Source organism: Muntiacus reevesi, chromosome 1 (assembly GCF_963930625.1).
Source record: "Muntiacus reevesi chromosome 1, mMunRee1.1, whole genome shotgun sequence".
In the NCBI taxonomy this organism is placed as follows: domain Eukaryota; kingdom Metazoa; phylum Chordata; class Mammalia; order Artiodactyla; family Cervidae; genus Muntiacus; species Muntiacus reevesi.
The window spans coordinates 177684741-177698050 of NC_089249.1; the positions used below are offsets into that span (position 1 = coordinate 177684741).

Consider the following 13310-nt stretch of genomic DNA (forward strand, 5'->3'; position numbering starts at 1 on the left):
GGGGCAGAGGGGCCGCCCCCGTGGCAGCACGGGGGAGCCTTCGATGAAGGCGGAGCTGAGCAGCTGAAGGCCGGGTGTGACGTGTGAAAGCCGATGACGGGGATTCCCATGTAACGGAAATGATCAACAAGGGCAACACATGGCTGACTGGAAAACAACACGTGAAAGATGCCAACTGTCTCCCAAACTAAACACTGAAAATGACCAGAGCGTCCTGACAAGACATCCTCGAGCCTGACACCTGACCCATCGACTGAGTCAGTATGGACAACACTGCGTCTCACAGGGTGGAGCTCTGGTGCGCTAATCCCGGGCAGTGAGCTCCAGCCAGCCGCGTCTCCTGCCCTGCACCATAATGAACTCTAGGCTGACTATACAGTTACAGGTTCAGCTCAGTGGCTCAGTTGTGTCCGATTCCTTGAGACCCCATGGACTGCAGCACGCCAGGCTTCCCTGTCCATCACAGACTCCCAGAGCTTACTCAAACTCATATCCATTGAGTCAGGGATGCCATCCAACTATCTCATCCTCTGTCATCCCCTTCTCCTCCCGCCTTCAATCTTTCCCAGCATCAGGGTCTTTTCACAAATGAGTCAGTTCTTCACATCAGGTGGCCAAAGTATTGCAATTTCAACTTCAGCATCAGTCCTTCCAATGAATATTCAGGACTGATTTCCTTTAGGATGGACTGACTCATTGGATCTCCATGCAGTCAAAGGGACTCTCAAGAGTCGTCTCCAACACCACAGTTCAAAGGTATCAATTCTTTGGCGCTTAACTTTCTTTATAGTCCCAACTCTCACATCCATACGTGACTACTGGAAAAAACATAGCTTTGACTAGAAGGATCTTTGTTGGCAAAGTAATGTCTCTGCTTCTTAATATGCTGTCTAGGTTCGTCATAACTTTTCTTCCAAGGAGCAAGCGTCTTTCAATTTCCTGGCTTCAATCACCATCTGCAGTGATTCTGGAGCCCAAAAAAACAAAGTCTCTCCCTGTTTCCACGGCTTGCCCATCTATTTGCCATGAAGTGATGGGACTGAATGATGTGATCTTAGTTTTCTGAATCTTGAGCTTTAAGCCAACTTTTTCACTCTCCTCTTTCACTTCCATCAAGGAGAACTTCAGTTCTTCACTTTCTGCCGTAAGTGTGGTGTCATTTGCATATTTGAGGTTATTGATATTTCTCCTGGCAATCTTGATTACAGCCTGTGCTTCCAGCCCAGCGTTTCTCATGATGTACTCTGCACAAAAGTTAAATAAGCAGGGTGACAATATACAGCCTTGACATACTCCATGGAATCAGTCTGTTGTTCCATGTCCAGTTTTAACTGGTGCTTCTTGACCTGCATACAGATTTCTCAAGACACAGGTCAGGTGGTCTGGTATTCCCATCTCTTTAAGAACTTTCCACAGTTTGTTGTGATCCACACAAAGGCTTTGGCATAGTCAATAAAGCAGAAATAGATGTTTTTCTGGAACTCTCTTGCTTTTTTGATGATCCAGCAGATGGCAATTTGACCTCTGGTTCCTCTGCCTTTTCTAAGACCAGCTTGAACATCTGGAAGTTGACGGTTCACGCACGCACTGTTGAAGCCTGGCTTGGAGAATTTTGAGCATTACTTTGCTACCGTGTGAGATGAGTGCAATTGTGCAGTATAGTTTGAGCATTCTTTGGCATTGCCTTTCTTTAGGATTGGAATTAAAACTGACCTTTTCCAGTTCTGTGGCCACTGCTGACTTTTCCAAATTTGCTGGCATATTGAGTGCAGCACTTTCACAGCATCATCTTTTAGAATTTGAAATAGCTCAACTAGAATTCCATCACCTCCACTAGCTTTGTTTGTAGTGATGCTTCCTAAGGCCCACTTGACTTCACATTCCAGGATGTCTGACTCTAGGTGAGTGATCACACCATTGTGGTTATCTGGGTCGTGAAGATCTTTTTTGTATAGTTCTTCTGTGTATTCTTGCCACCTCTTCTTAATAACTTCTGCTTCTGTTAGATCCTTATCATTTTTGTCCTTTATTATGCCCATCTTTGCATGAAAAGTTCCCTTGGTATCACTAATTTTCTTGAAGAGATCTCTAGTCTTTCCCATTCTGTTGTTTTCCTCTATTTCTTTGCACTGATTGCTGAGGAAGGCTTTCTTTCTTTCTTTCTTTCTTTTTTTTTTTTTTTTTAATCTCTCCTTGATATTCTTTGGAACTCTGCATTCAAATGGGTATACCTTTCCTTTTCTCCTTTGTCTTTTATTTCTCTTCTTTCTATAACTATTTGTAAGGCTTCCTCAGACAACCATTTTGCCTTTTTGCATTTCTTTTTCTTAGAGATGGTCTTGATCCCTGCCTCCTGTACAATGTCATGAACCTCCATCCATAGTTCTTCAGGCACTCTGTCTATTAGATCTAATCTCTTGAATCTATTTCTCACTTCCACTGTATAATCGTAAGGGATTTGATTTAGGTTATACCTGAATGGTCTAGTGGTTTTCCCACTTTCTTCAATTTAAGTCTGAATTTGGCAATAAGGAGTTCATGATCTGAGCCACAGTCAGCTCCTGGTCTTGTTTTTGCTGACTGTATAGAGCTTCTTCATCTTTGGCTGCAAAGAATATAATCAATCTGATTTCAGTGTTGGCCATCTGGCGATGTCCATGTGTAGAGTCTTCTCTTGTGTTGTTGGAAGATGGTGTTTGCTATGACCAGTGTGTTCTCTTGGCAAAACTCTATTAGCCTTTGCCCTGCTTCATTCTGTACTCCAAGGCCAAATTTGCCTGTTACTCTAGGTGTTTCTTGACTTCCTACTTTTGCATTCCAGTCCACTATGATGAAAAGGACATCTTTTTTGGGTGTTAGTTCTAGAAGCTCTTGTAGGTCTTCACAGAACCATTCAACTTTAGCTTCTTCAGCATTACTGGTTGGGGCATAGACTTGGATTATTGTGATATTGAATGGTTTGCCTTGGAAACGAACAGAGATCATTCTATCATTTTTGAGATTGCATCCAAGTACTGCATTTCAGACTCTTTTGTTGACTATGATGGCTACTCCATTTCTTCTAAGAGATTCTTGCCCACAGTAGTAGAAATAATGGTCATCTGAGTTAAATTCACTCATTCCAGTCCATTTTAGTTTGCTGATTCCTAGAATGTCAATATTCATTCTTGCCATCTCCTGTTTGACCACTCCCAATTTGCCTTGATTCATGGACCTAACATTCCAGGTCCCTATGTACTTTATAGCATCAGACTTTACTTCCATCACCAGTCACATCCACAAGTGGGTTGTTTTTGCTTTGGCCCCTACTCTTCATTCTCTCTGGAGTTATTTCTCCACTGATCTCACAGGTGCTGGAGCAACTGTGAGGAGATATGCCACATCCAAGGGCAAAGCAGAAGCCACAGAGATGGTAGCAGGGGTGAAATCACGTTTGGAATCATCCTCATACCCGCCAGAGACACTCGGAGGGCCCAAACATACCTTGTGCGCACGAGGACCCGGGACCCACAGAGACCGAGACAGACTGTGTCTGAGCGTCCCCTGTGGAGGTACGGGCCAACAGTGGCCTGCCGCAGGGGCAGGGCTCTGGGTGCAGCAGACCTGGGAGTGGCATAAGCCCTCTTGGAGGAGGTCACCATTAACCCACCATAAAGCCGCCAGAACTCACATAGGACTGGGAAAGGAGACTCCTGGAGGGAACAAACAGAACCCTGTGCACCAGGACCCAGGAGAAAGGAGCAGGGGCCCCGCAGGAGACTGACCCAGACTTGCCCGCGTGTGTCCAGGACTCTCCGGCAGAGGCGTGGGCCGGCCGTGGCCTGCCGCAGGGTCGGGGGCACTGGGTGTGGTAGTGTGTGCATGGGACCTTTGAGGGAGGTCGCCATTATCTTCATTACCTCCATAGTTTGGCCTCAGGTCAAACAACAGGGAGGGAACACAGCCTGGCCCATCAACAGAAAATTGGATTAAAGATTTACTGAGCACGGCCCCACCCATCAGAACAAGACCCAGTTTCCCCCTCAGTCAGTCTCTCCCATCAGGACGCTTCCATAAGCCTCTTATCCTTCTCCATCAGAGGGTAGACAGACTGAAAACCAAAATTACAGAAAACTAACCAATGTGATCACATGACCACAGCCTCGTCTAACTCAATGAAACTATGAGCCATGCAGTGTAGGGCCACCCAAGACGGACGGGTCATGGTGGAGAGTTCTGACAAAATGTGGTCCAATGGAGAAGGGAATGGCAAGCCACTTCCGTATTCTTGCCTTGAGAACTCCATGAACAGGATGAAAAGGCAAAATGATAGGACACTGAAAGATGAACTTGGTCAGTAGGTGCCCGATATGCTACTGGAGAAGAGTGGAGAAATAACTCCAAAAAGAATGAAGTTACAGGTAAGCAGGTGAAAACCACAGTGCAAGAAATTCGTTTGTAGAATCTGGGCGCAGTCTCATCCAGGGTTGCTTCCTAAGCACGCTAGCAAACTGGCCCCTGAAGGACAGGACGGACAGAGTGGACAACAGAGTAGACATTTCCACGTGGCCAAGTTCAACCGGGAGAAGGCCCTTCCCATGGGAGCTGGAGACGGGGTGGGGTGTGCTTTAGGGAGTCCTCACAAGTCAGGGAGAGCAAACCTCCCCAGGAAACGCAGGCAAGAGGACGGACAAGTGCGGGATCGACGTGTGGAAGCGAGCTGTGAGCTGAGGGGTGCGGCACCCCGGGGACTGGACGGGCAACACCGCCAGAGCCCGGGGCTGGCGGGGCGGGGGAGGGACATGAGCCAGGACTTCCAGAGGGCGAGCCAGGGGTGCATAACAAAGGTGTGAAGAGCTCAGCCCCGTGAGTTCAGACAAAGCAGAAATGGGCCACCAGCGTGAGTGCCGTGGCCTTGCACCTGTGGACAGCGAACCTGCATGCCCGTCAAAGCGGCATCAGGCAGACATGCTGGGGCTCCAGCGTGGGAGTGACAGGACCACACAGGGCGCTAGGAAGGCAGGTGAAGGTTCAAAGTGAACCTTTCTGTTTTAATGGATGGATTGAGGGATGGAGTGCGTGGAAAAGCAGGTGTGTGCACAGGGTGCTGGAGGACATACGTGCACGTGTGCACAGAATAAAATCTAAACACGTTCAGGGTCGTCATCCTTGAGCACACTGGGATGCTTTATGCTGATTTCATCTTGCACAACCAGAATAAAGACTGTTTTCATTTGGGGAAAATGATGTTGCAGATAAACAGCACAGAAAGATGTTCACGGCCTACAACATGACCATGCTCCCACTTTAGATATGCATGTGTGTGCGTGGTGTGTGCACACGTTACGTATGATGTCGTCTTTTGTTCAGTCGCTAAGTCATGTCAGACTCTTTGAGAACCTGTGGACTGCAGCACGCCAGGCCTCTCTGTCCTTTACCATCTCCTGGAGCTTGCTCAAACTCTCGTCCATTGAGTCAGTGATGCCATCTAACCATGTCATCCTCTGTCGTCCCCTTCTCCTGCCCTCAGTCTTTCCCAGAATCAGGGTCTTTTCTAAGGAGTCAGTTCTTCACATCAGGTGGCCCAAAGTATTGGAGTTTCAGCTCCAGCATCACCCAGGACTGATCTCCTTTAGGATGGACTGGTTTGATCTCCTTGCTGTCCAAGGGACTCTCAAGAGTCTTTCCAACACCACAATTCAAAAGCATCAATTCTTCGGCGCTCAGATTTCTTTATAGTCCAACTCTCACATCCATACATGACCACTGGGAAAACCATAGCTTTGACTGTACAGACCTTTGTCAACAAAGTGATGTGTCTGCTTTTTAATATGTTGTCTAGGTTTGTCATAACTTTTCTCCCAAGCATCTTTTAACTTCATGGCTGCAGTCACCATCCACTGTAACTTTGGAGCCCAAAAAATAAAGTCTGTCACTGTTTCCACTGGTGTCTATATAGACTCACATGAAATTGGAAGCACAGACACCAAAGTGTCAGCCGTGGTAATTGCCAGGTGCTGGGATAATTGTCATTTCCCGTTTCTTACTTTTGTGTGTACGTGTTCTCTAACTTTTGTACAAAGAACAAGTGTGACTTGTAAGAAGTCATCGTTAGGAGAGTTTCCTTCTGGCAGATGTAGTGGGAGGCACCCCCGTGCTCCCCACCCAGGAAGGTGCTCCACAGCCCCATTACGTGTCCCAGGCTGGCTTGCAGCCAGACTGGCTGAGGCAGGTCCAAAGCCCACCCCCAGCCTCCACGGGGAGCCCCTCTGCAAAGCTAGCCCAGCTCCAGGGCAATGACCAGGTCCTCTCCTCTGCCCAGGTGCCTTTCTCAGCCCTGCTTCCGGGAGCAGGTGGGGTGGCCCCCAGCAAACTTCCTCTGGGAAGGAGGAAGCCCCATTAGGGAGCCCGGTCCTCAACAAGAGACTGGAAATCAGGCAAAATCAGCATGGCTGCAGACACCGCCTTGACCAGCGAACAGCCTGCTGGGTTGGGGTCCTCCCCTGCTGGGCTCCAACCCCCCCCCATTTCCTCTGCCACTCCCCCCCACCATTCTGCTCTCAGCAGCAAGTCCCTCCCTGGAACACCCACCACCTTCCTGCTGGAAGATGGGGTCCCCGAACCTCACCACCCCTCCTCCCGCCCCTCCATGGGGGCAGATGGACCACCCAGGGACCCCCCTTCCTGGCTCACGGTCACCCTCTAGTTTCCCCTCCGTCTAAATGGGGGTGATTCCCACATCCACCAGCCACCCCCCCCCCCCCCCCTGCAGAACAGCCCTGGCAAAGTAGACGCTCAGGAAATGCACGTGGAAGAAATGGACGCCCTGGACACTAGTGGACAGCCCGGAGCCCGTGGGCAGGGACGGGAGGTGCCACCCCACCCCTTGTGAGCCGTGATGAGCCCAGACACCCCCACCTCCCGGCGGTACCTCCAGAGCACGCTCCAGTCCTGATGCGCACCCACCGCCCTCCTCTCCCGACAGACGGCCAAGGCCAGGGGGCCAGCGAGACCACCGGCCGGACACGGAGCCCCCGGCCGGCGTAGGGGTGCCTGCGCGCATGCCGTTGATTCAGTCGTGTCCGAGTCCTTGGGACCCCAGGGACTGCAGCCCTCCCGGCTCCTCTGTCCATGGGGTTCTCCAGGCAAGAATGCTGGAGGGGGCTGCCACGCCCTCCTCTGGGGACCTTCCCGACTCAGGGATCCAGCCCGCGTCTCCTACGTGTCCTGCACTGGCAGGCAGGTTCTTTACCACCAGCACCACCTGGGAAGTCGGGTCGGAGTGGAGCGGGCTGAAACCCCTCCAGGGAGGCCGCTTTATTTCGGGGTCGGGGGCGACACTGCTGTGTACCACGCTGTGGGAGCAGACCCCTGGTCCTAGAGTCCTCGGGGCCAGCAGCCCAGAGGCGGCCCCACAGGCAGGTGCCAGCAGCGGGGGACCGGCGGCCCAGCCCGCCTGGCCGCGGAGCCCAGCGCTGCTGCTTCACTGAGATCCGTCCACCCTCCAGGACTCCTCCTCCTGCTGCTCCCCTGGACAAGAAACTGGCAGGGAGTGGGGAGCCTGGAGGTGAGGGGCTGGGCCGTCCCCGAGGAGCCCATGTGCCCACGCAGGCCGCGGGCTGCTGTTGGAAGCGCCGCCCAGAGCAGTCCTCGGGGCTCCCCACTTCCCACCACAGCAGGGGCGCCCAGAGCCCAGGGCCCGACGTGGGGTGAGGGCTGCACAGGCACGCTCTGCTCAGAGCTCACACGTGTGCGGGATACACCCCAAGAACCAGGTGTCAGGGTAACTGCTCCTCAGAGACGACCCAGGCCCCTGTCCTGCATCCCCGGAGGTGAGGGCGCTGTGGCCAGATCCCGGGTGCGCCCCACAGGAACCTGTTACTAAAAGACCCATTTCACAGAGTGGGAGATGGAGGTGATGCTGTAGATCAGAGCTCCAGGGGCATGGGCCCAAGGGCAGGGGTCTGTCCGGCCTCTTCCCTGGAGCCAAGGACAGATTCTGAGAAAGAACAGGACACCCCTGCTTCCCCCCCGACTTCAACAGGGCCCAGGGCCCAACTCCAACTGTCCCAGGGGACAGTTCTGCCCACCAGCGGCCTCGCCGGAGCTCCAGGGCCAGGGAGAGTCTCCCCTGCATGCCTCCCTGTCCCCACACAGGCCCCCTCCCCGGGAATGCTGCTCAGGGGCTTGGACTGGGGAGGTTTCCGGGCGTGGCCGGGCTGGCCCAGCCGCCGCCTGGACTCACCGATGGCCACCAGGGCATTGCAGTCCTTCTTGTGGAAGTCGGCCCAGGACTTGGTCTTGCAGTACTTGCTGCAGGTCAGGATCCCGTAGCAGCGGGTGCAGGGTGCCAGGCGCACCCCGATGGAGCGGCCGCACTGGTAGCAGAACTTGAAGAAGGGAATCCTGCAAGGGAGCAGGTGGGCAGTCAGGGGGCGCCCGGCATGTGTGCGTGAGGCCCTGGGCACCGGGACCCACCATGTCCCACACTCAGAGTGGCCAGCTCGCGAGTCCTGGTCTAAGCGTGTCCAGCCCGGTGCTACTAGGAACAGGAAACAAGCCCCCATCCTGTGCTGGCCAACCCGACCGGGCAGGAAGTGACACTCCCCAACTCGGGGACCCTCACGTCATCACCTGGTGAGGGGGTGGGAGGAGTCTGCGGTGGGGGAGCCAGTTCTGGGCAGGCTTGCCGTGGGGCGGGGGGCAGTGAGCTGGGTAGGTGCCCTTCCCCCGCCTGCCCACCCACCCCCATCAGGGTTTCCTGGGCAGAAACTGTCCAGGATGCCCACGGGGATAACACAGGCATGCAAAGACTGCGCCCCAACAGCAGGGACAGGCAGAGCTGAGACCCGAGGGGGCCAGCACTGGAGGGCGAGGAGGGTGTGGGGTGGAGGGCAGCACCTCCACCTTGATGGGGGTGGGGGGCGTCTCCGAGTGGCAGAGCTGGGCTCACCCCTACTTGGCCACTGCCCCCGCCAGGGGCCATGGAACCCACCCAGAGCCACCCAGGCCACTCCATGAGTGAGCCTGCAGCCCCCTTGCCCCCATCCTGGCTTGAGCCACGGCCCACAGCAGAGCTGGGCCTCTCGGGAGCGACCCTGCGTGGGCCAGGGAGGTCACGGCAGACCCAGCAGCACCACCCAGCCACTTACTGCTCCTGCCCCAGCAAGTCCTGCCCCTTGGGCATGCCGGTGCCCTTCCGCTTCAGCCGGAGGCAGGGGGCCAGCTCCGCTGTAGCGAGAGAGATCCGCATTAGCCTCCCCGGCCCCCTGGTCGTGCACGATGCCCGTGTGTGGAGGGCAGCACTGCGCTGCCCGCCTCCACCGCCCGGTGTGCCCCTTCCCGGCCCTGCGAGGCTGGCGGGGCGGGCGGCGCGGCCCTCGAGCAGCCCCAGCAGGTCCGAGGGCACAGAGCGCGGTGCGTCCCTCTGCTCCTGGACCCACGCCCTGAGGTCTGCAAGCCTCCTGGCCGTCGGCCCAGCTCCGCGTTCCCGACTCTGCCTTTAATGGCCACAGGGCGGCACCAGGTTCCCTCTGGCCGTGGCCAGCTCACATGCCCCTCTGGTCTGGAGATTCTTGGCTTTGCTCTCTGGCCACTGGCAGCAGGACGCCCAGAGGGCTGGAGGACAGGACAGCAGCGAATCCCACCCACAGTAATCACCTGATGCTCAACCACACCCCTCTGCTTTCCTGTCCTTAGACAACACATCAGTCCTCTCAAGAAAGGCCACCCATCCTCCACCCCCCCGGCACCCCTTAAGACACAGGAACCCCACAAAGAAACACTTGCTGGCCAGGAGAGTAGAGAATGTGGGAGACCCTCCTTCCCCGCTCTCCATGCCCCCAGCCCCCAGGACCACTCCCCATGCTGTTGTGGGGTGCAGAAGCAGCTCTGTGAGGGACAGAGTGGGCAGGGCCAAAGCGCCCTCCCAAACCACCTGGTGCCAGAGGGATACTTCTGGGGGAGCTGGTGATAAGGCAGGATGTAACTTAAACTCTCCTTTCCAATTCAGATGACTTTCGTTTATTTTTCTTGTCTAATTGCAGAGTTTACAACTCCAGTACAATGTTACACAGAAGACGTTTCTGTCTTCTTCCCGACCTTGGGGTGAGAATGTACCCAGCCTTTCATCGTTGACTTGATGTTAGCTGTGGGGGTTTTCTTGCAGGTGCCCTTTATCAGGTTCAAGAAATGCCCTTCTGTTCTTTGTTGTGAGTTTCATCATGAAAGGATGTTGGACTTTCTACATCAAAAATTTTTTAACATCAATTGAATTTTTTCTTTCATTTTAGTAGCGTAGTATATTACATTGACAGTTTTGTTGTTGTTAAACCATCCTTGCATTTCTGGAGTAGACCCCACTTGGTCATGGTAGATAGTTCTTTGGCACGAGGCTGAGTTTGGTTTGCTACTGCGTGTGTATTTTCAGCCACACTGTGCAGCATGTGGGATCTCAGTTGCCTAAGCAGGGATGGGACTCACGCCCCTGCACTGTAAGCACAGACTGTTAGCCACTAGACTGTCAGGGAAGTCCCAGTTTGTTAGTATTTTGTTGAATATTTTTGCATTTATATTCATAAAGGATATGGGTCTTTAGTTTTCTTATAATGCTGCTGTCTGGCTTTGGAATCAGTAACGAGGCTTCATAAAATAAGTTAGGAAGTGTTCCTTTCTCTTTAATTTTGGAAAGAATTAGAGAAGGATGTGTGCTCATTCCATGTTAAATGTTTGGTATAACTTACTAATGGAGCCATCTGTACCTGGGTTTGTCTGGGAGGGTTTTGTTACTCTTTGTTGGGAGGCTTTTTGTTACTTACTCAATCTTTCTAATTGTTACAAATCTGGGCAGGTTTTTTATCCCCTCTTTAATTGGTTGCGGTAGATGTTATGTTCTCAGCAATTTGTCCATTTCATCTTGGTGCTCCAACTCCTTGTCATAAAGTTGTTCATAGTATTCTCTCATAATTCTTTTTACTCCTAAATGTTTGGTAATAATGTTTACTCTTTTAATTCTGATTTTAGTGATTTGAGTCTTCACTTTTTCCTGGTCTATCTAGCCAAATGTGTCAGTTTTCCTGATTTATTCAGTGAACCACTCCCGAGGTTTACTGATTTTCTCTACTATTTTCCTATCCTCTATTTCACTAATATTCTCTCTAACAGACACACATACATTTATGTAGCTGGCAAACCAGCTTACTTTAGGCTTAGTGCGCTCTTCCTCTGCCGGCGTTTTAAGGAGCAGGGTTGGGTTGGGACTGAGACTGCTTTCTTCGTAATGAAGGCGCTCACAGCCGCGCGTCCCTGTGGTCGCCGCTTTAGCGGGTTCCGATATTTCGTCTTCTTCCACGTTCACATCACAGTGCCTTCTAATCACTTTTTTCATTTCTTCTTTGACCCCCTGGTTATTTAGAAGTGTATTGTTTTATGTGGTATCTGCAAATGTCTTCCTATTATACTCATTTCTAATTCCATCCCGTTGTGGCCAGGGTACATAATTTGCATTCTTTCTATCCCTATAAATGTGTTAAGAGTTTGGGGGGGGGTCTTATGACTGAGCACATGGTCTGTCCTAGGCGGTGTCCCACGTGCACTTGAGAAGAAAATACCTTCTGTTGTTTGGTGGGCACAGCGTTCTATAAATGCGTTAGGTCCGGAGTCCAATGTGTCTGCATGTGTGTTCAATCACACAGTCGTGTCCGACTCTTTGTGACCCCACGGACTGTAGCATGCCAGCATTCCCTGTCCTCTGTAGTCTAACCGTGTTGTTAAATCTTCTTTTCTCTATAATTTTGTGCCTAAATTTTCTACAAATTATTGTAGAACATTGGGAATTGACATCTCCAACTATTTTATTATTGAATTATTTATTTTGCATTTCATGTGTGGTTTTTTTGCTTTGTTTATTTGGGTGTCTGCTGTTAGGTGCATATAGGTTTATAATTACTTTACCTCCCTGATTAATTGACTCTTTCATCATTTAAAAATGTCCCTCTTTATTGTCAGTAATATTTTTGCTTTAAAGTCCATTTTTTGGTAATATAAGTATAGCCATTGCAGCTTTCTTGTGGTTATTATTTTCATGATGTAAGATTTTTTTTATCACTTTACTTCCAATCTATTTGTATTACTGAGTCTAAAATATGTCTCCTGTGGGAAACACATAAATGGACTTTTCTTATTTTTATCAATCTGATGGTTTCTGCCTCCTGCCTGGATTATTTAGTGCACTCATACTTAATGTTATTACTGACAGAGCTGGGTTTACATTTGCATTTTACATTTTGTTTTCTATGTGTCTCATATTTTTGTTCTTCTACTCCTCCTTTATTTCCTTTTTTGCATTAAGTGAATACTTTTAAATGAAATGTTTAATTTCTTTAATTATTTTAAACTATTCTTTTGTTATTTCCTTGAAAGTGAAAGTGAAAGTCGCTCAGGCGTGTCCAACTCTTTGTGACCCCACGGACCATACAGTCCATGAGATTCTCCAGGCCAGAACACTAGAGTGGGTAGCTCTTCCCAACCCAGGGATCGAACCCAGGCCTCCTGCATTGTAGGTGGATTCTTTACCAGCTGAGCCACCAAGATTATAATAAATAAAGTCCATACATATATGCCTATAGTAATTTTTCTATAAATTGCTTATATATAAATCATGCAAATTTCTTTTTAAATCTAAGGAAACATGCATTTCTCTTTTATTCTTACAATTAGCTTTGCCAGTGCCCTTTATTCACACAGAGGACTTGATTTCTGGAGTCACGTGCTTCAGTCTTCCTGTAAAGCAGGACTGCGAGGGACAAATTCCCAAGGGTTCCGTCTTCGGGAATGCCTTTCTGTCACCTTCATCCAGCTTCGCTGGATCTAGGATTCTCAGCTGAAGCTTACCGCTTGGAGCACTTGACTATGACATCCCACTGCCTTCTGGCCTCCATGGCTTCTGACGAGGGGCCAACTGCTGACTTTACCGGGGTCCCCTTGTGATGAATCATTCGGTTGTCAGCATTTCAACTTGGTGTGTCTGTTTGCAGCTGTCTGTGTTTATCCTTTGGGGAGTTCATTAAGCTCTCTGGATATACAGGTTGCTGATTTTCACCAAATTCTGGATGTTTTCATCATGGTATCTTCCACTACATTTCCTGCTCCCCTCTCTCCATCACGCACACGTCAATGTGCTCGGGCGTGCCCACTTTTCACTGGGGACCTGTTCATTTCCCATCATCGCTGTCCCCCTCTAGGGCTGACTGTCGTTAGTTGCATGCTGGGTGGTGTGTAAGTGAGAGGGCAGGGGAGGCTTGTGCTTGAGTCGGGGGCGGGGGGGTGTTATG

General features: G+C 51.0%; 1 protein-coding gene across 7 annotated transcripts in view; it reads right to left on the reverse strand.

Annotated features, from left to right (window-relative positions):
* Nucleotides 1-13310, reverse strand: part of ANKMY1 (ankyrin repeat and MYND domain containing 1) — a 53627-nt gene that overhangs the window by 13594 nt on the left and 26723 nt on the right. For 4 of the 7 annotated variants that reach the window (XM_065917189.1, XM_065917191.1, XM_065917188.1 and 1 more), the window contains 2 exons: nucleotides 9132-9210; nucleotides 8225-8385 (listed from right to left, as the gene is read on the reverse strand). In XM_065917189.1, the coding sequence (XP_065773261.1) occupies nucleotides 8225-8385; nucleotides 9132-9210 (240 nt within the window). Of the gene's footprint in view, nucleotides 1-8224; nucleotides 8386-9131; nucleotides 9211-13310 lie in introns of those variants that run through there. The other 3 variants (XR_010660824.1, XR_010660825.1, XR_010660826.1) reach the window with 2 other exon arrangements.